A 24,563-nucleotide genomic window follows, 5' to 3' on the forward strand; every position below is an offset into this window, starting at 1 on the left:
GGACAATTCCATGGACCATGGGGGTCTCAAAAAGTTGGACACGACTGAGCGACTTTCACTTTCATTTTACAAGAAGCTGCTCACTGATTCAGAAGCTGATGTCAGGAAGAACAATGAGGCTCCACTTATTTAAGGGGCAGAGTCAGCCTTACATCTGGCCAGCATACCAGTGTGCCTGAGTTGGCTGCCCACCGGACGCAAGCTGTTGACCGCTGCAGTTTGTCCTTCAGTGCACCTGTGCTCATGTGTTATTCCTGGGGAGTGTGTGTTTTAGTCACTCAGCTGTTTCCAACTCTATGCAACCCCATGGACTGTAGCCCGCCAGGCTCCTCTGTCCATGAGATTCTCCAGGCAAGAATACTGGATGGGGCTGCTATTCCCCTCTCCAGGGGATCTTCTCTACCGAGGGATCGAACTTGGATCTCCTTCCTGCATTGCACACAGACCCTTTACCGTTTGAGCTACCAGGGAAGCCTCTTTATTACTGGCAATATTATTTCACTGTATATGTTATATGAGATAAGGCATTGTGTTTTGATTGCATGTTATTGGATAGTTTGCAATAATACAACTTTCACATAAGGCTGATAAAAGACGCATTATAAAATATAAAAGGGGGGCACTGGGTGTGACAGGAAAGCACGCTCTAGGTTAACTACACTTCTAGAAAAAGCATGTGTGCGGCGTCATGAGCTACAACACAAACTGATGAGCCGTAGCGTCACTGGAACACGCAGATACCATACTTAGTTACTGTTTTCAATCAAAACCACCTCTGTGCCGGCTGGCTGGCTTGTGGCCAGCAGAAATACCATCCAAACCAAGAGCTCTCTCAACTGAAGGAAAAAAGCGAGGTTGGGCTCCTTCTCCTAAAACACTGACTCTCACGTATGCGTGTGCATGAGGATAAATCCACGTGTTTAATACCTGGGCCCTTTCTCCAGATTATTTTTCAGATTCATCATATGTATGTTTAGTCTTGGTCGTGTCCAACTCTTTGTGACCCCACAGACTATAGCCCACCAGGCTCCTCAGTCCATTGACTTTCCCGGATTCATCATATATTATTGTTTTGTTTATCCTCTGGTTTTATTGAGATTTCGTTGGCATGCAGTGCTGTCTCCAGAGATTCTTGACTCAGCAGGTCTAGGGAGGGGCTCAGTCACTTGAAGGAGTAATAGGAATCACACTCAAGACTCAGGGTTTCTGCATATCAGTGCTTTTCACACCAGTGTGCACACACATCTCCCAGGGATAGTTTCTAAATGCAGATCCTGGGATTTCCCTGCTGGTCCCATTCATAAGACTCCATGCTCCCAGTGCAGCGGGGATGGGTTCGATCCCTGGTCGAGGAACTAAGATCCAAGATGCTGTGTGGTGTGGTCAAAAAAAATTTTTTTAAGATTTTTAAAAGACAGATCCTGATTCAACAGGCCAGGAGAGGGCCTCAGATTCTGCATTTCCAACAAGCTTCCAGGGGATGCTGGTCCAGAAACCACCTTCTGAATGGCACATTTCTGTCCACTTGGGGATGAAAGATTGTGGAGCCTACAGACGGGCAGGGTAGAGAGCTCGCTTCAGCCCTCATGTTCCTCACTCCACGAGGATGAGACGGGTGTTGCTATAACTGAACAGGGCTTTGCCCAATCCTCCCGCTCCACAGATGGAGGGCTGCACTGCAAGGGGCTGGGCCGTGTAGGAGGGTGGTTACCAAGTGACCAGGCCTGGGCCGCCAAGAAGGGCGGTGCGTTAGCTTCACCCACAATTCCTAGGGGCTTCTGCTCACACTCCTGAGGGATCTGCAGACAAGAAACCAGCTCTGGGTCTGGGTCTTGGCTGCGATGTTAAAGCTTATGCAGTGATCCTAATTCTGAAGCACTGGCCTCCTTTACACCAGGTGAGTGGGGGTGGGTCCCATCCACCCATGTGTCTGAAACCGCCTGGGTGCTGTCCTGACCATGGCAGGGCGGAGCCCCTGCCAAGTTCAGATCTGAGCAGGGGACTGGGGGACTACTGCGGGCAGATTCATGGCTATGGACAATGTTTTTCTGTGTATGTAGGATGTTTTAAGCGTGTTTAGAGAGCATTAAGATAATTTTTTTTAAATACCCAAAGTGTGGATGAATTCGGATTATTTATGGGACAGTGCGTATTTTCTCAACTACCGTGTGTCAACAGGCAGTCACATATCACGTGGGGCCTTCACAATATTCTGTCCTTAAAAAGGGGTTCTAGTCTTCTAGAACATTCACAAGAAGTGGCCTGACGGAAGGAAATTAAAATCCTTCATCATTTCAGAGAATAAAAGATGTATGTGTATTAAATATATATAACTAAAGAAAATTGTGCTCAAATTCTAGTTGGCTGAGTTTCTCCCTTTGTAAATCAAGAAAGAAAACGCACCCATAGAATTTCATCTCAGGTTTTAATAGAGGCTCTCATTCACTATATACAGGATTCTCCGCCAAAGGTGGCCTGTTTGGTAGCGACCCGAACGACACCAAAAGCCCCGGGCGGCTCAGGGGCCACTAGCGGGGACCGTCTTGGCCGGCTGCACGTCCTCAATCTCGGAAGACAGCCAGCGGTAGGTGCGGTGACGCCGCAGCACCTCGATGGCCTTGAGTTCCAGGGGCGTGGCCTGAACGCCCAGGTCTTCCAAGCCTGGCAGGTGAGGCAAGGTCCTGTCTGTGGTGTGAATCTGCGGATAGACAAGAGGCACAGAGAGGATTGAGGGCCAGCCTCGCAGACGCTCCAACCCGCGAGCTGGCCTGAGTCCCGATGCTGAGACTTCATTGGCTTCGGTGGATAGTGGGCAGAGACCACCGGAAGCAGAGCACAGAGAAGGGCCTCCGTGCGGAAGGAAAGGCAAGGCCCCACAGGTCAGCTCCAGGTCTATCCCCGAGCACAGAGCAGGGCTCAGGTGAGGGGCAAGGAGCAGTCAGTCTGGGATAGAGCAGAGGGGCTGTCAGATCCACAGGCTCAGCCGAGAAATGGGACCGGCTGGTTCTCGAAGCATGGCTTTCTGCCTCGGTTTTGCTGAATCAAGATCACTCAGCAATAATCCATGAACCTTGATGCTCCAGCTCTCCTTAACCTGGCTGACTAATGCTGACTATGGATCTCAAAACCCAAACCCACATTGTTTGGAGGGAAAGAGGTTAAGCCTGGAGATTCCAAAAACTCCAGCTCATCCACGAGCAAACGAGGAGGCTGGGTGTTCACCCGCAGCAGCGTCAACCCTCTCCAGCCCAGGCACGTCCACCATCCTTCCCCCAAGAGCTGCCCAGTGACCCCCAGACCAAATCCAAAACCCACCAGCCTGCTGCCCCAACACTCCTCAGTGACAAATGTACAAGGTGCAGCCGTCAGACACGCTGGAGCGTCCTGCCCACCAGCTCTCCCGCCCGATCCTTCTTGAACATAGAAAGGACATCTGGAGACTGGTCTTGGATTCTAGACCCAGCCCGTCAGAGCAGGGACAACGGCTGCCTGTTCACATCATTCTCCAAGGACTGTTTCATCTTCTCTTTTAGGTAACATTCAGAGCGAGCTTCCCAGGTGGTTCAGTGATAAAGAATCCACCTGCCAATGCAGGAGATACAGGAGAAGAGGGTTCGATCCCTGGGTCAGGAAGATTCCCTGGAGGAGGGCGTGGCCACCCACTCCAGTATTCTTCCCTGGAGAGTCCCACGGACGGAGGAGCCTGGCGGGCTACAGTCCATGGGGTCGCACAGTCAGACGTGACTGAGCGACTAAACAACACTCAGAGGACAATATGCCTGCTGCTTGTCGTAAGAGGGAACAGGTTTTCAAAGGCAGAGGCAGCAGAGTGTATCTATTTTGTTTCCTCTCTAGAAACACTTCTACGCACAGTGGGCAAAGGACCAGTGAGGGAGACCAGCATGGAGACAGCAAGACAGGAGCAACCAGCGCACTGCAGGGGACGAGAGGCACCCGGAGCCGGGCCAGAGGATGGAATGACCTACCGCCTGGACTGGAGTGGGTCGAGGGGACACAATCCCCCACTTTTCTAGAAGTGGAAAATTACCAATACTGTGATACACAGCTCCATAATAAAACGTTGAACAAAAAGGTAGGAAGAAGGAGGTGCGAGCTGGCACACTAGAGTGTCGCCCAGCAGTACCAACAGGCCAGTCTGTGCTGTCCAGAACAACAGCCACCAGCCAAAGCAGTGACTTTAATGTAATTACAACTTTACAAAATTCAAATCTTATTTCTGCCGTCACACAAGCCACGTCTCAAGTGCTCCGCAGTCACTGTTGTGGGGGCTGCTTTTCGAGCACACTCGGGGACAGAACACTCCCAGCCCAGCAGGAAGGACAGGGCAGTCCTGTTTACATGGAGAGGGGTCAGGAAAGGAAGGAATCAAGGCGGAATCCTCGATTTGGGGTTTGAGTATCAGAGAACAGTGATACCATCAACTGAGCTGAGAGGGCCTGGGAGAAAAGCAGGTTTGCGGCTCTCCTTTTGGACGAGCCAGGTTTTAGATGATGACTACACAGTTAAACAGATGGGAGGCTTGCTGCTGGGTGGGCGGGGGGCAGTCCAGGTGGGGAATCTGCCGCCATGAGTGCACAAACAGAACGAGGTGAGAGTCTTCCAGAGAAAGAGCCAGGACAGACAAGGGCGGAAGAGAGAGCCCTTGGTCCCCAACACCAGAGACCAGGGACAGAGGGTGAGCCAGGGAGATTGAGGCGGGCAGGAGCAGCAAGAGAACCGGGGAGAAGTGAGGGGAGTCAGGGCTTCAAGAGGAAGGAGGGCCGCCTCTGATTAGCATGGTTCCCCGCGGGTGAGAGGAGGTCAGGGCGCTAACCGCCAGGCCTGGCAGCAGAGACCTCAGGTGACCTGGGATGAGCAGTGTTTAGGGGGACAGTGGAGATTAAAACTGAAAGGAATGGATTAAAGCAGGGAGGAGGTGAGAAGCTAGCAGCCCCAGGTACAGCCCGCTCTTCCAGAAAGTCTGATGCACAAGGACACAGCAGCAGCAGATGGGATGGGCCAAGGGCAGGACTCTGGCCTTTAACATACAGAGCTCGGAAGGCATGTCTGTACGCCGGTGGAGATGATCCAGGGGAGAGAGAAAACCTGAAAACCTCCAAGACAGGGCCTGGAGAGGCTGGGCACGGGTGAGGTTCATGCACATGGGCGGGGCAGCACGGGTGAGGTTCATGCACATGGCGGGGCTGACCTGAGACACAGGGACTGCAGACAAGCCCGTGGAGTTGACCCAGGAGGTCCCTGGAGCAAACTCAACACTCGCTCATCCATCACCCACCCAGCAAGGGCTGGTCACCCTCATACTCACCCGCTCCACTTTATCCCTTGTGGTCCAGGGTTCGAATGGACTAATTTCAAAGAGCCGACCGATCCATCTGGAAGAGGAACGAACAGGGCACATGTGCTGAGCATCTCTGCTCCCTGTTCACGCCAGGCACGGCAGCTGCCAGGGAGCCGGGAAGTCACTGAGTGCGTTTAAAGAAACCAACGAGCACCAAACCTCCCGGCTCCCAGCCTGGGAGGTCACCTCTCCTTTCAAGCCGCCCGCCCGCCTCGCGCTGGCTCTCCTTGGCCCCACCAAAGGGACAATGAATCAGGAAAACCAAGAGAGAGTGCAGCTGCCCCGCCCACAAGACAAACAAAACAGATCCACTGTTGAGTGACGCCTGTCAAATTCAATCAGAGTTCAGCCCCAGATATTCAGATATGCTTCTGTTAAGGGGCGAGGCAGGTGTTGTGCAAGATAGAAAGCGTGAGCCTTAAGGCAGAGGCCCTGAGGATCCAGGAGATCCAAAAGTGAGGAGACGCCTAAGATCTAGGGTTTGAATCAGGAAGCCGAGAGAAATCCCAGACGAGAGGGCCACCTGCCTCCTCGGTGCCATCTCTTCATCCTACTGAAACCTGGGGGATTCCTCATCTGTCACCTGAGCTCCGGTCTCCTGTGTCCTTGGGACTGGAGGCACACGAGGAATTCCTGGGGGCCCCCACATCCCACAGAGGACTGGAGGTGGAGCAAGGAGCATGTGCCCCAGGGGCAACCATGGGGCCAGCTCTACTTCAATTTGCTTGTCCTAAGGGGCTTTTATGCAAAGAGTCATTGAACCCAGGCTTCTGCTGCTTTTTAAAAGCCTGAAAAATATTATTCCAATGGGAGATAAGAAAAAAATGAAAAGGAAGCTGAAGACAGGTCAAAAGTTCTCCAAGAACTCAGCAAGCCTCAGATTCTGTCCAACCTGCTTCACTGGCAAAAAGGATAGTTTTGGCTTAAAACAAAAACAAAAAAACAAAACACACTGCTTACAATCCTCCAAGTCTGCGCCCTGGTTCTATGCTAACACATCAATGAATCTTACCACCACACTGCCTTCTAATTTTCTATTTTTCTGACACCTGTTAGTGTATGGGCTTTTTGAGAGTTTCCTGTAACATCCTGAGCACCTAGAACATTGCCTAAGACACAGTTGGCATTCAAGAAATGTTTGCAGAGTGACTGAGTGATCAAGCAAATGAAGAATTCAGCTGCCATGCTGGTTCATCAATCTCTGGCAAACTGGACGTGAAAGTGTCCCTAACCATGACCTTACTGTGTGACGTGATCATTCCAAGGTGCTAAACCTACAGAGCGCTTCCCTGGTAGCTCAGGGGTGAAGGACCCGCCTGCCAATGCAGGAGATGTGGGTTTGATCCCTGGGTCAGGAAGATGCCCTGGAGAAGGGTATGGCTACCCGCTACTATATTCTTGCCTGAGAAATCCCATGGACAGAGGAGCCTGGTGGGCCACAGTGCATCAGGTCACAAAGAGACACGACTTAACGACTAAACAACAACAACAAACCTACACGGGAAAGAGTGAGGCAAGAAGCAGGAAAAACAGACAAGCAACTGTAGGAAGCGGCTACATCAACCAAGTTCCTCTCCCCAGCCATGTGATCAGACTGCCTTGATGAAGGAGGGTCCCTTTCCCACTCCTGGGCAAGTGGATAAGCAGGGAAACAACTGCTCCTTTATACCATCTGCCAAGCAAGACACTGCCAATGACACCCAGGACTTCTAGTGGGAGAATGTGAAGATCTACAGATTCCATCTTCCACCATGGTGTTTATTCACCCATGAAGCCACACTCCCTTTCTTAAGCTCCTCTGGTTCTTTCCCAGATGGATGTCAAGAAGGTGTCAGGAGCCCCTCCTGGTTAGAGATTCTGAGATTTCACCACAAGGGACACACTCCCTATAACCCCAGGGGAGGGGAGCATCACAAAGGGAACTATCCGGTTAGCTCTTTCCTAGAAGCACAAAAAAGCAGCGCTTTACTTACCGATAGGCAAAGTGTGGCATAGGGTACGGCAGGAAGGGCCTGTGAGCCACAGCAAAGACGTACTGCACGAGGTCGAAGAGCAGGTACCGATTGGGCCTATGAACAGAAGGTTCACAGTTCTTCAGATTACCTGCTCCTCACACACTTCTGTTTTTAGTTTAACAAGATAACATCATTCTTGTGAAAATGGGAAACATGTATGTCCTATAGGAAATACAGATTAGCACAAGGAAAAACCATCTGCCTAAGATGAAGCTAATAAACTTAATATATCCTTCTTATTCCCTTATTCATTTTTTGCTTTTATAAATATAAGATTACACAGGTCATCCTATTCCATAATGTCTCTTTCATTTAACATCAAACCCCCATCATTCTGAATTCCATTAACTGTGACTCAGAATGGTCTAAGTGTCTCTGCTCACAGAGAAAGGGACACCGAAGGCTGTGTCCTTCCCAGCTTAGATCGCATGGCTCAGCACTGTAGTCACTCCTCCGTACATGTCCTGAAAAAACCTCACCCCCTGGCTCCTCTCCCATCCTTGCAGAGCAAAACCCTTCTCTGGTTAATCCAAGTATCTGCACCTGAGCCCCCAGCAAGACAGAGTTGCAGAAACATACTCCTGGGCCTCCTCTTACATTTCTGATCTGAGCTTCAAGGAGAAGCTCAGCTCTGCTCTGCGGTCCTACTGGGTGCTCCTGGGGTGGAGGGAGTGCTCTTTCCCTCTTTTCTCAGGGGGTGCCTCCTATCTTCCTCTCCATCCTCAAATTTTCCATATACCTCTCTCTGCCACCCCATTCTGCCTTTTAGTTGATGATCTTGTTGTTTCATCCCTTACTTAATGATGCCTTATGAAGCACAAACGTTTTTAATTTCAATGAAGTCTAATTTATCCACTTGTGTCTTTGGTGGAGTATGCTTCTGATGTCACATCTACAACATCTCTGCCTAACCCCAGGTCCAAATGTTCCTTCCAAAAGTTTTCTAGCTTAACCCTTACAGTTAGGTCTCTGGTCTATTTTGAGTTAATTTTTTCACGTATGGGGTGAAGTCAGAATCTGTGGCATCTTTCTGCATGTGGATAGTACCATTTGTTGAAAAGATGATTACTTTCCCCATCGCAGTGTCATGGCGCCTCTTCAACAATCCACTGTCCATAAACATGGAGTCTGGTTTCTAGACTACCAATTCTGCTCAACTGACCTACATGTCTATTCTTATGCCAGGGTCACACTGTTTTGATAATTAGCGCTTTCAAGTAAGTTTTGAAATTGGAAAGCTTAAGTGCTCCAAGTTTATTTCTCTTGGTCAAAATTGTTTCCGCTATGGTGGGTCTGTTGTATTTCCGAGTATATTTAGAATAAATTTGTCAATTTCTGCCAAAAAAAAGAAAAAGAACCTGCTTGAAGTTTGGTAACATCAAGTTGAATAGACAGATCAGTTTGGGGAAAACTGCCACTTTAACAATATCGACTCTTCCAACCCAAGAATACACAATGCCTTTCCATTTATTTTGGTTTTCCTTCATTTTCCTCCTCAGTGCTATGTGATTTTCAGTATACAAGCCTTGTGTTTCTTTTGTTAAATTTATACATACGTATTTTATTCTTTTGATGGCACTGTAAATAAACTTATTTTATGTAGTTTCAAGTTGTTCATTTCTGGAAAAGGCAACAAATAAGCCTGTGAGTGACATGTCTAGAAATTACTGCTGTTGTAAGTCACAATCCTTTTATTTTAATAGGCTGTATGATCTTAAAGTCAAACTCCAGTCACTTACCCAACAAAGGCAAAAGTTTTCCCTCTGGCATCTGGGTCTTTAATTGCATTAATAATTCCTTTGGTGACATCCACAATCTACAAGAAATTATAACACGTTTCAGTAATTGCTGAGAGAGAGAGCAACAGAGAGATGCGGGAGAGAATTTTAAAAAGGGAGGGAGAAAGGAGAGCAAGCCACATCGATCACACAAAATAATGCCATTAAAATGACATCACTGTCTGCTTTCAGAAAACTCCTAAAAGCCACTTCTCAAGGACTCAAATCAGCTCCATGTGGAAGGGTCACCGAAATCAATGCTTTCTCCAGTGGGAGCATGTTTATCTCCAGGCCATGCCCAGGCCTGTCCCACTGGCTCCAATCTCACCCCGTCATCCTCCTCCTTCTCTTCCTCGTCTGTCACCGCGCTGTCACAAACCATGAGGCTGAACCACATGGAACACCCAAGATTCTACCATTTTGACTTTTAGAATAATCTTATGATATATATTCAGGGCTTCCCTGGTGGCTCAGAGGTTAAAGCGTCTGCCTGCAATGCAGGAGACCTGGGTTCCATCCCTGGGTCGGGAAGATTCTCTGGAGAAGGAAATGGCAACCCACTCCAGCACTCTTGCCCGGAGAATCCCACTGAGGAGGAGCCTGGGGGGCTACAGCCCATGCAGTCGCAGAGTCGGACACGACTGAGTGACTCCACTTTCACTTCACTTATGATAAATAATAATATATAATATACATATAACATAATAATCCATATGATATCAGACCCCACCGTTTTCACTGGGGGTGATTCGGGCCCCCAGGAGTCTCGGGCAAACGCCTGGAGAGTTTTAATCGGCACAGTTTGCGGGGGAGCTACTGCCACCTGGTGGCTGGAGGCCGTTCCACAGCAGCCCCACAACAAAGCGTAATCCCACCCAGAAAGTGCAGTGTTCCAGCTGAGAAACCCTGGTTCATCACCACACGGAATCCACACGATTCTCACCTCTGCTCCCTGACATCCGGTCCCCTCTGCCTGGGCCACTCCACCCCACCCACTGCCTTTGACCAGTTGCGAGTCATCTTCAGGGTCTCTCCTAAGATGTCACTTCCCTGACCTCCAAATTTGTCCTCTGCTGTACCTACATGAAATCCCCTCCCTGTCAGCACTTGTCACACTGCCCGACGACTGCCATGCGGACCTGCCCCTGACTGGGGCCACCGTTGAGGCAGCACGCATCTGTGTCTTCACAGATATGCCCAGAGACACTGTGAATATCCCAGTGATATTCCTCAAGACATTTCTCTTGAGTGAACGAACAAGTGAAAACGCACAGGGTACCTGGACCTCTCAGGTACACTGAGAAACAGTCAGTCAGAGCAATCAGACAGAGAAGTCAAAACTTACAGAATTAGGATAAAGCCTGAAAACCGATCATTTGAATCTTGAATTCGGCAAAACCTCCTTTATCCAGGGTACTTACATATACTGGTTGTTTCACAGTCTTCTTGCCCAAGGAAATAAGAGGGACGCCACCAAACCAGCGGATATCTGGCAGAACAAAGGCAACATCTTAGAAGGCCTCACCTGCCTGAAGACCCTCCTCTCTCTGGGTGTCCCAAGCTATTTTGCATAGTAAAAATAAATAAATGCAGCTGACTCTGCAGGAGTCAACGATCTTATTAAGAGGCAGCCGCCTTTATTTGTTCTTCACACAACAAACACAGGAAGTGAAAGGACGGTCAAACACTTAGGGACAGAAGAACAAGGAAAGAGGACCACGGCTTGGCTACTGTCGGCCGCTCTGCACTGCTGGGCCACTCCCAAGGCGCAGCTCTACCTGCGCCCCATTCTGATCAACAGGCCAGCAACACAAGAAGCCCGGAGAAAGACGCAGGTGGAAACAGACACGAAGCGTACGATCAATGTAGCACCACAGATGCACAGAAAATGCAAGTATTTAACAGATGACGCCAAGACGGTCATTCTCCTATTTGAAGGAAGGAAACCTACTTGCGAAATAATTGAGGAATCTGTCCTCTCTGCCAAAGATGTCAGCCGGCTTTATGATGGTGGCTTCTGGAAACGTCTCTCTCACTTCCTTCTCTCCAACAGCCTAGACAGCCAAACACAACAGAGTTCTGCAGTGAGTGAGCGAAACTTCCATCTTTCCACTACCAGAACGTTCTTCTGCTATCAGAACACCACGGGTCCTTCCAGGTCATGTCTGCCTCCAGGCTAAGGGCACCCTATGATAACACTCAGTTATAGGCACACCACCCACCGCCCCACCTTATGTGCAGTTTTGCTTCCCACTTTCAGTTAGCCACGGTCAACTGTAGCCTAAAAATATTAAATGGAAAATCCCAGAAATACTTGCTAAGTTTTTTAAAGTGCACGCTGCTCTGAGTGGTGTGGGGAAATCTCAGGTCCTCCTCCTCGGGCCTGCTGGCACATGAATCTCACATTATCCCGAGAAGAAGGGTGAGCACAGTTAGCAGATGGAGCGACAGACAGGGTTGGGTGTTGCATTCACAGCACTTTTATTACAATCTATTATAAGGAAAGCTATGACCAGCCCAGACAGCATATTCAAAAGCAGAGACAATACTTTGCCAACAAAGATCCGTCTAGTCAAAGCTATGGTTTCTCCAGTGGTCATGTATGGATGTGAGAGTTGGACTGTAAAGAAGGCTGAGTGCCGAAGAATTGAAGCTTTTGAACTGTGGTGTTGGAGAAGACTCTTTGAGAGTCCCTTGGACTGCAACGAGATCCAACCAGTCCATCTTAAAGGAGATCAGTCCTGGGTGTTCATTGGAAGGACTGATGCTAACGCTGAAACTCCAATACTTTGGCCACGTCATGCAAAGAGTTGACTCATTGGAAAAGACCCTGATGCTAGGAGGGATCGAGGGCAGGAAGAGAAGGGGATGACAGATGAGATGGCTGGATGGCATCACAGACGCGATGGACATGAGTCTGAGTGAACTCCAGGAGTTGGTGATGGACAGGGAGGCCTGGTGTGCTGCGATTCATGGGGTGGCAAAGAGTCGGACACGACAGCGACTGAACTGAACTGAACTGATTATAACTGCTCTTTTTTATTAGTAGTTACTGTTGTCAGTCTTTCTGTGCCTAATTTATACATGAAACTTGATCACAGGTATGTATGTACAGGGTAAGCAAAGCATATACTAGAGAGCTCTGTACCATCCTTGGTTTCAGGCAGCCACTGAGGGTCTGGGAGCGTAATCCCGGCATAAGTGGGGGGATTCATGTACACAGAATTTAAAAAGAAAATGACACACAAAAGAGCCCTGCATCGTTTAGCTCTTTCCATATGGGCTTCCTTCCATATTGATTCCAGGGAAACTTATGCAGAAGAAGGAAGGAGAAAAATCAGAAGAGATTTTTTTTCTGGCCTCCATTTTTCCTTCCAATCACAGATTCTCTGGTTTGTGTCAATTATGAGCAACCTGCCAGAGAAAGGAGGGTGGGGTGCAGGAGGCTACAGCAACGGAAGCGGCAGCAGGGCACGCCGGCCCAGAGGAGTGGGCACGGGGCCCTCCTTCCTCACCTCCTCTGCTGCGACACCCTCTCTCGGGATCCCTGTCCCTTCTGAGACAAGGCCCCTTGGTCAGTGTAGCTGTCAGCGCCTCGCTTGGCCTTTCTTCCCACCCGTTCCTGCCAGGGGTGGCAACAGAGCCCAGAGGACTCGGACCTCAGTTTCTTGAGCTTCTCAACTCCAAGAACCTCGTCTCCACCCCACTCCCCCCACTCTCAACTTGGATGCCACAGATCAGAGCATCCCCAAGCACCCCTCCTCTGAGCTGCTCTCTGCTGACAAGCTCCTGGGCTGCCAGCCTGCCTGTTCCCTGCTCTTCTGCTCCTGAGATGCAACCCTTCACCTGCCCAGGACCCCAGTCCTCTGTTTCTGCCTTCCTCCATACCAACCCTCACCGACATCTGCTCCAGGCTACAGTCCATGGCCCACCTCTGCCTTCACTCTCCTGACTTTTGGGTTAAACCATTGTATTTAAAAGTTTAATTATTATATTCTGAATTCAAGCAACATAGTGAAAACCAGCTTTTCACAGATAGCTTTGAAATCCTGAGTCAGGTATTCTTAACCAATTCCTATTTCTTCTTTCCAGGAATGTTGATATTGAGGATGTTTTTATAAGATTCCCCAAGCTACTCAGCAACACCTGGAGCATGTGGAATTATTTTCGTCAATGGATTAGAAACTAGACGTGAGCTAAGGCCATGTCTCCCCAGCACCCACTATACCATGGAGCACACGGAAGGTGCTTAATAAATGATTTGTTCAGTTAAAGATCACAGTGCATCCAACAGCTGGAGCCAGTGTCAAGGAACCCTGAGGGCCTTATCAGCCTGACCCCAAGCAAACCCCTCACGGTAGGAACCAAATGCCGAAGGCAGCTCCAGGCACCAGGGCCCCTCCTGCGTCCCTGCTGATAAAACATCTCTGGTTACAGGCCGACTCCAAACCAGGCTGGTCCATCTCCAGGCACAACTGGGACCACAGTGGGGTTTCTGGGAGTCCAGGAAGGCTAACTACAATGTGCACAGCCATCTTCCCTTGCAGATATTTATCCTGTCACCCCAGCTTTCACATCACTCCTCCAAAGGCATAAGGCATGACTATCCAGGGGTCAGAGAAGGAAAGACAGTCCTTGAGCTTTTCTGGGTGACACGGGTACGACTCTGGTACAGGAATCAGCCTCTACCTTTTGTGTTTAGCCTGTAATTCTGTTACGCGCTAAGAAACTTTACACTCTTGAGGGCAGTTAACAGGATGAGCCACCCATCTCTGCAGCCGCTTAGCACAGTTCCCTGCAAACAGAAGACACCCAACCACGCCTCACCCACACGACAATCACATCCTGGACAGGAGAACTAGAAATCCCCTAATTCTGGACACGTCGGTGAGAGACCTTTCTCACTTAACTCACGCGCCTAGGGGGCCAGGAAACCCCAGCTCTGTGAACCTCGTTCCAAACTGACTTGTCCTGTACCTTGTTTCTCAGATACTTAGAAGAGCTCTTAATATCAGCATTCAGATGTGAAATGTGAATAAATTTTTCAACTCCAGCTTCTTTGGACACTTGAGCGATGGCTTGGGGAATCTTGACAAAAACATCCTCAAAATCAAAGTTTCTGGAAGGAAAAAACAGGGGGTGGTTAAGAACACTTGACTTGGGATTGCAAAGCTTTCTATGATAAGCTGGTTTCCGTATGACTGCTGGGATTCATAATAGTTAAGCTTTTAAATAGCAACGATTTAACCCGAAGTCAAAGGTAATAGTTTGTTTTTTTTTTTAATTTTACAGGCCTGCTCACTGTCATTACCATAATGTCAGGCTGACTGTACGTGATCAAATAGCATAGGTATTGTCCTCTGCCCTCAAGGCTCCCCAAGGCTGAGGCCCTTTAACAACGTTCTGGCTGCACTGTTTGGGTGGGGCGGGGGGAAGTGCTGGGTGCTGGACGGGAAATCATTTCTTATTCCTGGGCCTTTGTTTCCCTCAGAAGGAAAAAAGGAAACTAAAAAGAAAAATACATCACTCACCAATTTGACGCAATAACATAAACGAAGAGCCTGCTCTGTACAAAGGGCTGTGATAGTCATCTCAGGGGCTAATAGGCTGAATAAGGCCCGCAAGTCATCAGAGAACTTAAAAATATGTGACAAGGCAGGCACACCCTAAATACATCCAAGTTAAACTCTCACAAGTGCGGAGAAAGAGCATAAACAAAGAGCTGCAGAACCCCAGGATTAAACCCCTTCAGCTACGCGCTTGAAACTGTCACAACGTTGTTAATCGGCTATACCTCAATACAAAATAAAAAGTTTAAAAAAACCCTCAACCTTATCTGTTGATAAACCACACACACAGGGGCTAAAAATCAATTTCAAACAGGCACTCATGCTATCCTTGATTAACAACATGGAGAACAGACTGAGAAGACTGCTCACACGAGAAAAACCAGTGTGTAGCTTGTTAGTCTGGAGAACAGGAAAACCCTCCTTCCTATCCCATCCCAGCTCGAAAGATCCAAACATAGCACCCACAGTGGCGAAGCCGGCAAGGCGACGGCACCCACTGCGCTCACACGATTTATCCTGGATTTTCATGAGCAGCATGTCACAATGTCTGCACACTGGACTTACCACCAACTAAATCCCCAGCTGGGGGGCCGGGGTGTGTGGGAAGAAGGGAGGGGTCAAGTGGGGAGAGTGGCCCTTGGGTGTGAAAAGGCTGTTCAATCAACACTGATCAACTACCTAAAAATGTCACAGCTACAATCCCTGGCATGTTACATGCCCAGGAAACATCCACTGAGCCCTCAGCCCGTGTGCAAAGAAGAGACAGGCGGCCGAGACTCACTTGGTCTCCCACTCTCGCCCGACCAGGTTGATGACCACGTTGCTGTGCTCCACGGCTCTTCGGATTGAGTCCTTGTCTCTCCCATTCCAGTCCTGTAACACAATCGTTTTTTAAAAGAGCAAAGTGTGTCAGTGGAAGAGTGCAGACCAAGACAGGATGATGAAAGAGAAGTCGGCTAGTGAACAGCTGAGCCAGGCACCCAGGCCCCGAGTGTTTCTCCACAGAAACTGCGGGCACTGGGATAGCACAGTTCTGCGTGGAAAGGACCATGCTGTGCACTTGAGGATGCTCAGCATCCCTGGTCCCACCTAATCAACCATATGGACTCCAGTCTCATGACAACCAAAAAGGGCCACACATTTTTTACCGCTCCCTTGCAGGCTCTCCCCAACCCGCCCTGCTGCCCTGCCCTCCTGGCAACTGTTGGCCTAAAGGACGAACCTGAAGGCTCAGGAAGAAGTGTTTCAAGTGACATCTACGCAAAGCTAGCCAGGTTATAAACCACCCTGTCTGTAATCTTCTCTGTCTAGAGAAACACTGTCCAGGAGAAATGTAACATGAGGAACACATGTAATTCTGATTTTTCTATTAGCTTCATTTAAAAGAATGAAAAGAAACAGGAGCAATTCATTTTAATAATTTACCTTATTGGACCCAACATACTCAAAATACTATTTCAATATGTGATAAATGTGAAAAATTACTAACAATACATTGAATAGTATTGCCTTAGAACCAAGTCTTTCATTTACAGCATACCTCAATCCAAACCAAGTGACATTTCAAGGGCTCAAGAGCCGATGTGGCCAAAGGTTACTGTCCGGCATGGGGTAAGAGCAGGGGCTGGCAAACTATGACCGCAGGCAAATCCAGCCTGCAACCTAACTTTGTAAATAAAGTTTTATCGGAACACTGCCACTCCCATTTGTTCACACACTGTCTATGGCTGTTTTGGGGGCCTCCTAGGTGGCTCAGTGGTAAAGAACCCTCCTACCAGTGCAGGAGATGCAGGTCAATCCCTGGGTCGGGAAGATCCCCTGGAGAAGGAAATGACAATGCACTCCAGTACCCTTGCCTGGGAAATTCCACAGACAGAGGAGCCTGGCGGGACACAGTCCACGGCATCGCAAAGGGTCAGACATGACTTAGCGACTAAGCACGCACGTGGCTGCTTTCAAACTACAAGGGCAGAGCTGGGTAATCATGACCTGCAAAGTTTAAAATATCTCCTGTCTGGTTCGTTAGGGAAAAAAGTCTGCTAAGCACTGGACTAGGGTTTACCAGAATGGCCTGTGAATGGAGGACACCCTTGGTCCACTTTGGCAGGAAACTGCTGCTTGGTTATACTGTCCCTCTCTCCCGGAAATGACCTTAGCAGTTTACATTAGTCGGCTCCAATGATCAGTAACCCGGGCTCTCACCATAAAGATGATCTGGCCCAGGTCACCCATGGGACGAAGGTGCATGGTGTCATACGGCTCACATCGGTAGGGGACAATCACCTGTGACCCCATGCGACCTAGAAAAGAACGGGTTGAAGCAAGGATCAATGTTAACGTAATACAATTACATTATACAGCAGTGGTTTTGTAAACATTTCAGTTCTAGCATGACTGTCTTTGTTCTTCAGTCGCTCAGCTGTATCTGACTCTTTGCAACCCCATGGACTACAGCACACCAGGCTTGCCTGTCCTTCACTATCTCCTGGAGCTTGCTCAAACTCATGTCCATTGAATCGGTGGTGGCATCCAACCATCTCGTCCTGTCATCCCCTTCTCCTGCCTTCAACCTTTCCCAGCATCAGGGTCTTTTCTAATGAGTCGGCTCTTTGCATCAGTCGGCCAAATTACTGGAGCTTCAGCTTCATCATCCGTCCTTCCAATGAATATTCTAGTATGATACGTGAATCACTTCTATGCTTAATTTAAAAAATATATTTTGCCATTATGCTCAAGATGTCATAGGGCTTCAGAGAAAGGGTTTGATCCCTGGGTGGGGAAGATCCCCTGGAGAAGGGCAGGGCAACCCACTCCAGTATTCTTGCCTGGGAAATCTCATGGACAGAGGGGCCTGAGGGCTACAATCCATGGGGTTGCAAAGAGTCAGACACCACAGAGCACATAACCGCAACAGAGATATTGTAATTTTTCAGGGTTCCTTATTTCTGTATTAACATCCTGTACAAGAAGTCTGCGCCTGCTCTGAATGTACAGGAGTCCAAAACTACATAAATCCAAGATAGGAGGAATTCAAAACACTGTGACAATGAAAAGAAACAGAGCTCACAGCTTCTCGGTAGATAAACATAATAAAGAGCTTTGGAGTTTGTTGAACTTGAGGAACTTGACTTACCAAGGTGGTTGACAAGGTAGCGGCCCAGGAATCCCGTTGCTCCAAACACAGTGGCCACAATCCCACTGACGGAGGAGCGCCCACCTTTCCCATGTGGTATGACTGCATGATGAAGCTGGCGCTGGGGTGGGCTGTGAAACACAGAGGCAGCTAGGGCAGGAACAGAAGAGCCTTGAAGAAAACCCAGAACGCACATAAAAGTGACCATGAATACAGACAGCTTCCCTTCCTGGAAATGCAACATTATTTTGTTCTCAGTATTTTCACTTACTTAGGTAACAGTGCAAAGTTAACTTTTGAATTACAAGTTATAACTGAAGTGCCAACTGCAACAATAAATACAAATGACTGCAACAAAGAATCCACAGGACATAAGGAAACTGTATAAAGATTAGAACACAAACCCCCTGTCCTATAGGCTATAATTTACCTAGAAAGATAAATCACCGTATGAAAAATAATAAGCAATTACAAATTAAGAGGGCATAAACCTCCCCATGAAAGGAGCAGAAAGAATGCAAACTAAAGGCACCATAAATTAGATGACCTTGAGGAAGGATTCCTGAATAAAGCATTCTGAGAAAGGTTTGAGGGATTAATGACAGAAAAGATAGATTTCCACGTGAAACACCTAACACATCTAACAACGCAGGAGTAGAAATGAAGAAGCCCAGTGCAGGGAACAGCAAAAGACGCGCCTGGAGCAGACTGTGAAACTGATGATGAATGAAAGCAGAGTCGGTGATATGGGCTGGAGGCAGAGATGAAAGATGATTTTTTTTTTTTAAGAGTGCAATTCAGACTGTACCTTTAGTACAACACTACTGAAAATCATCCAAAGTTGATGAGTAAGCTACTAAGAAAGTAAAGCTGTGTCTGCTTACTCGAGAGGACTGCCCAGAAACCAGTTTTTCCCTATCCAAAAGTGTGGAATTGGAGAAAGAGCCTAGCTTACCAGACAGGTACTGAAACCACAGACATTAAAAACAAACACTGCAGATCAGACACATAATAATAACAAAATAATAACTCTAAGTAACACCTAAACTTACAGAGGCTTCCAGCATCCCTCTTAGGTATTATTTTATTTCACATTATCTTTACTGCCACTTTGCAGACCAGAAACCCACAGCTCGGAGAGGTTCTGTGCCTAAACGAAAGAGCCAGCAAAGGAGATTGAAAAAGAGAGAAAACAAAAGAAAATGGTAATTCAGAAGTCAAATGAACAAAGTGATGGATGGAGAGAATAGTTAACTCTATCAAATGCTGCTGAAAAGGGAAATAAGCAGAGGGCAGATAGCTAGGATCTAGAAGATGTTGGCTGTAAGTGGCCTGAACAAGAACAATTTTTCTGGAGTAGGAATGCAGTGGGGAGGTCCTAAGAGGAGTACTGAAAATTCTTCTTGGGGGATGCGGTGTAATGGGACTAAGAAAAACAGGACTAGAGGAACAAGAAGACAAGGAAGGGTTTAACATGAGCTATTATAGCATATTCATATGCTAACGGAAAACCCCCAGCAGAGGGAAAATGTCAATGACCCAGGAGAGGGAAGAAGAGGTGAGGGGGGAAGAGACCAAAGGCCAAGGGAGGGAACTGACTGCCCTTCCATCAGACCAGGAGAAGCTCATCCACTGTAAGAGGAGGGAGAGCAGAGAATCACCCCAACTCAGCCCTCAGATTTTTACAGTGGGGAAAAGATGCTTCCCATCTGATTCCTTCACATTCTCTGTAAAGCTGAGAATAGGACAGAAGCATGTGCTGGAAGTCTTAGGAGACTGGCAACATCAACCAGTCATATGGAGAAAGGGAAAGCAAATTTCCTAGAAAAATACGCTGAAAATTAACTTGAGATTTTTATTCATGAATTTAAAATAAGAACAGTCAATTCATGTGGAGTGTTCCTTAACTCCGCTCTCCACTGCTCGGGGGCAGGTAGGAAACATGTAGAAACCTTGATTTAATCAGCTTTGTTTTTTTTTCTTTTCCTTTTATGACAAAGGGATACAGACTGGGGAGTTGAGAGTGTATGAACAGGAATGATCAGAAATAATGAGTAAGGAAGTTAGGGCACAGGATAAAGACCAGAGCAAACCAAATCAGGAGAATTACCAGAGTCAAGGGAGTAAATGTGTACAAAGCACGTAGCACGTTACCCCGGCACACATGAAGCATTCCGTGAGTAACAGTTACTTTCACTTATTGATACTATTGCTGTGAAAATCCCCAGAAGGTAATGTTACACTCATCTCACAGAGTTGTTTTTTTTTTTCCAACAATTACAGACTGAGCACTCTTCAAGAAACTGTGGCTAGCACAGTAAAAAAGACACAGCCCCTGGCTGCACGGAGCTTACATGTTAGGGGGCTGGCATGAACATCAGTAACAAATGGGCAAGTGCCTTGCACACGTATCTACCTTGCACTCTATGCATGCTCATGGCTGCTCAGTAGCTCAGCCTGCCTGACTCTTCACAACCCCTGACTCTTTACCACGGTCGCCCGCCAGGCTCCTCTGTCCATGGGATTCTCCAGGCCGGAATACTGGAGTGGACTGCCGTTTTCTCCTCCAGGGAATCTTCCTGACTCAGGGATCGAATCGGGGTCTCCTCTGTCTCCTGCACGGGCAGGCAGGTTCTTTACCACTAGTGCCACCTGGGGTCCTCCACAAATTCAAGTCATTACCCTCTGACTCCAGGCTCTCCATTTTCTTCCATTTACTGGGAACACCATCAGGGAAATAATATTCTTTATTCATTAAACCTCCTTTGGCTTCCTACTTAATATCTAAACCAATAGTCTCCAAACACATTTGCTGGCACACTGCATTAGTGTTTTTGTTTTTTAAGGATCATTTGTAAATTACATGCACCTTCTGTGTAGTTCCAATATGTTATACACGTTATGCAATATTTATGAAAGCACTTAGAAAAGTGTCTGGTATATAGTTTGAATTATGTGTTAGGTATTACTATTACAGAAAACATTTTTTTTAAGTCCTAATACTGTATTTTTATATATCATTGGTTCCTCTTAACAAAATCCATTTGGATGACCACTGGTCTATGTTCTGCTTGGCTTTCAAAGGTCTCCATTATTTGATTCCATCTAATGGGGATTCCCAAGTAGCACTAGTGGTAAAGAACCTGCTTATCAACGCAGGAGACGTAAGAGACAAGGATTCGATCCCTGGGTTGGGAAGCTCCCCTGGAGGAGGGCATAGCAACCCACTCCCGAATCTTGCCTGGGAAATCCCATGGACAGAGGAGCCTGGCGGGCCACAGTCCATTGGGTCACAAAGAGTCAGACACAACAGAGGTGACTTGGCGTACATGCCAAGGAGGCATTCAACCTCCTTTCCTACTGTTTCAGATCTTCAGGAAGTCATTTCACTGCTTCCGAAGAATTCTGCATCCTGCTTCCCTTCTCACCCCCTGTCCTTGCCAGTGCCAGGAAAAAGCCCAGCCCCTCTGACTCTCCAGATCATAACAGCTCTAAACAAACAAAAATCAGTGGAAGTATTGAAATTCTCCACAAGCCTTCCAATTTTCCCTCCCAACTTCAGATGACCTAAGTGAAAGTGAAGTCGATCAGCCGTGTCTGACTCTTTGCGACCCCATGAACTATATAGCCCACCAGGCTCCCCTGTCCATGTGATTCTCCAGGCAAGAATACTGGAGTGGGTTCCCATTTAATCTCTCCCTCTTCTGACTTCCTCTGGTACTTAACAGTCTCTCTGCATTTCACTGTGTTTTACAAAGTTCTGTAGTGTTTTGATTACATTACACACTAGACTGAACTCTCCAGAGTTTACTCAAAAGCTTACTTTACCAGAGACAACAAAGCCGAGTGGTAGAGTATAAGGTACGGCATCAGTTAGGGAAAAAAATGAGTTAAAGGGGAAAAGAAATGTATGTCAATATCTATGACTGTGGTTAGCCGGTAGCAGGTACTCAATAAATTGCAGTTATTTGATTCACAACCTACATTATGTGACGCCAACGTAACTGTTTAACAAGAGCCAGCAAATGTCTCTGCAAAGAAGTCAGGCTAAGAAACTATTCATTGTAAATGGCGTGCACCAAACACCTGCCCAGTGGTGTGGAGTTGTTCTACCCAAGATGGAAAATAAAAAGGAATCTCCCAAATACTGCTGCTCTCAACTCAGCTAAGCATTAGAACTACCTGTGGAGCTTTTTAAAATGTAAGGTGGAAGAAGCCAGTCTCAAAAGTTCTGACTGAATAGCTCTTCAGTGAGTCCCTATTTCTGTTTAATATTATAAAGCTCTAAGAATGATTCTGACACACACCTAATTTTGAGAGCAAATGATATTCTGTAATAACTGAAATACACAATGGGAAAGTGCAATTTTTGGAGACTGACACAGGGCATGTTGGTGAAGGATAGGCGAGTGAAATAATGATGAAGCTGTACTCCCAATTTCCTTGCCTCTCTAGTCTCTCTTAGTGAGTGGAAGAGCCAATGTGTCCTTTCAACTTGAGGACCACAGAAGATCCAGTCAGTACAAAAGGGACAATAAACTCTACTTAGACAAATCTTAAGGTATTCCTTTATTCTTCTTCCTTTATTTTGATTTGGAAAAGTACTATTACAAATACTACTTGAATCTACTGAATCTTCTCAGAAACTCCCTGATGTGGTATGATCATTTCCACTGTCATACACAGAATCTGAAGTTTAGACTGATTCAGAGTTTTCACAAAGTCATAAAGTCAATCTTTCCTCCAATATCCCTTTTTCCCCATTCATTTCAGATTCCTATCCTGCCCCTCAATATTTCTTAAAAAAAAAAAATTTACTGTATATTGGAGTATAGTTGACTAACAATGCTGTGTTAGTTTCAGGTGTACAGCAAAGTGATTCAGTTATACATAAGCTAAGCTAAGTCGCTTCAGTCGTGTCCAACTCTGTGCGACCCCATAGACAGCAGCCCACCAGGCTCCCCCTTCCCTGGGATTCTCCAGGCAAGAACACTGGAGTGGGGTGCCATTTCCTTCTCCAATGCGTGAAAGTGAAGTCGCTCAGTCGTGCCCGACTCTTAGCGACCCCACGGACTGCAGCCTACCAGGCTCCTCCATCCATGGGATTTTCCAGGCAAGAGTACTGGAGTGGGGTGCCATTGCCTTCCCCGCAGTTATACATATACTTACATCTATTCTTTTCAAACTCTTTTCCTATTTAGGCTGTTACATAATGTGGAGCAGAGTTCTCTGCTCTATACAATACGTCCTTGTTGGTTGTGCTGTGCTTAGTCGCTCAGTTCTGTCAGACTCTTTGCGACCCCATGGACTGTAGTCCGCCAGGCTACTGTCCACGGGGATTCTCCAGGCAAGAATACTGGAGTGGGTTACCATGCCTTTCTCCAGGGGATCTTCCCAACCCAGGATCGAACCCAGGTCTCCCACTTCGCAGGCGGATTCTCTGTCATCTGAGCCAATCTGTGTTAAACATAGCAGTGTGTACGTGTTAGTCCCAAAGGCGCTAACTATCCCCCGCACCCATCCTTTCCCCTGGTAACCATAAGTTCCTTGTCTATGTCTGAGTCTGTTTCTGTTTTGTAAATAAGTTCATCACTTACATTATTATTTTTTAGATTCTACATATAAACTATATCATAGGGCATGTCTCTTCCTCTGCCCAGTATTTCTTATAACATCAAAGTCAAGGCTTCCCCCGTGGCTCAGTGGTAACGAATCCGCCTGCCAATGCAGGAGACACCGGAAACGCGAGATCGATCTCTGAATCGGAAACATCAGCTGGAGAATGGAATGGCGACCCACTCCAGTATTCTTACCTGGAGAATCCCATGGACAGAGAAGCCTGGTGGACTACAGTTCTTGGGGTCTCAAAAGAGTCGGACACGACTAAGCAACTTAAACAGCAACCTTACAGCCGTTATCAGTACTCTGAGTCTCTCTCCTCTTTTCTCCTCTTCCCTTCGCGTTGCTCACGTTCTCTCCGCAAAGGCCCTTTCCCAAGGGCACAACTTAATATATGAGCCGGAGAAGGAGAGAGAAAGGAGAAACCCGACAGAGGCAGTTGCGGACCTAGAAAAAACAGGGGGCCCAGGGACTCAGCGCGACCGCTGCAGCACACGGCGCCACTCCCAAAACTTTAGATCTGCATCTCGGATTCCCCATCCGGGGCCGCCGTTCCCGGTGACACTTACGTGACATTGGCAGGACCCGGACAACTCGGGGGTGAGCGGCAGCCGCCATCTTCTCCCAGAATCCCCGGCGGCCGGCGCTCCAGCCGACTACGGCTACCAGGCTGGGTCAAAAGGCTTCCTCCCGGCCATCTGCGCAGGCGCCAACTAGGAATGAAAGGAGCGAGTTGGAGGGTGGGGTGGACGGTGGCTCAGAAGAGCGCTTAGGAAACCGCGGGAAGGGGTTGAGGGATGTGAGGGAGACCGGGAAGAAAGGAGGAAAAAGAGAGGAGTCTTGAGATCAGAGTTCCATGTCAGGAGCTGACCGTAAAGATGACGTCGGAGTATCGAGGAACCTGAAGTTCAGAGTAAACCACAGACCGAATCAAGGGCAGCAGCTCAGCTTCCCCAACTCTCAGTTCATCGCTCCCTGAAAGTGTCCGCTGGGGCGGCCCTTGAGCCCTGGAAGCTTTTCCAGGAGAGAGCCGGGACCCCGAGGACTGGAGTGGGTGGGGACGCGGAGAGAAAAGGTGAGGGAGAGAAA

General features: G+C 47.8%; 1 protein-coding gene across 1 annotated transcript; it reads right to left on the reverse strand.

Annotated features, from left to right (window-relative positions):
- Nucleotides 1–2,406: 2,406 nt before the first annotated feature.
- NDUFA9 (NADH:ubiquinone oxidoreductase subunit A9) lies at nt 2,407–24,109 on the reverse strand. The gene is made up of 11 exons (XM_004006946.4): nt 24,044–24,109; nt 17,856–18,026; nt 16,925–17,022; nt 15,504–15,595; nt 14,130–14,271; nt 11,104–11,206; nt 10,574–10,641; nt 9,114–9,190; nt 7,333–7,428; nt 5,327–5,393; nt 2,407–2,698 (listed from the first exon to the last, which is right to left on the reverse strand). The coding sequence occupies exons 1-11, from the start codon at nt 24,090–24,092 to the stop codon at nt 2,519–2,521; spliced, it is 1,143 nt and encodes a 380-aa protein (XP_004006995.2). The 5' UTR covers nt 24,093–24,109; the 3' UTR covers nt 2,407–2,518.
- Between the last annotated feature and the right edge of the window lie 454 nt (nt 24,110–24,563).

Source organism: Ovis aries, chromosome 3, assembly GCF_016772045.2.
Source record: "Ovis aries strain OAR_USU_Benz2616 breed Rambouillet chromosome 3, ARS-UI_Ramb_v3.0, whole genome shotgun sequence".
Taxonomy (NCBI): Eukaryota; Metazoa; Chordata; class Mammalia; order Artiodactyla; family Bovidae; genus Ovis; species Ovis aries.

What these genes read in the sequence shown, in the direction of transcription:
- NDUFA9 (XM_004006946.4), bottom strand. Translation starts at nt 24,092, where the DNA reads ATGGCGGCTGCCGCTCACCCCCGAGTTGTCCGGGTCCTGCCAATGTCA. An exon ending in CCGGGTCCTGCCAATGTCAC is followed by an intron (nt 18,027 to 24,043) that starts GTAAGTGTCACC and finishes GTTTTCTTCAAG; the next exon opens with GCTCTTCTGTTCCTGCCCTA. An exon ending in CTAAGTATCTGAGAAACAAG is followed by an intron (nt 11,207 to 14,129) that starts GTACAGGACAAG and finishes TTGGCTGTCTAG; the next exon opens with GCTGTTGGAGAGAAGGAAGT.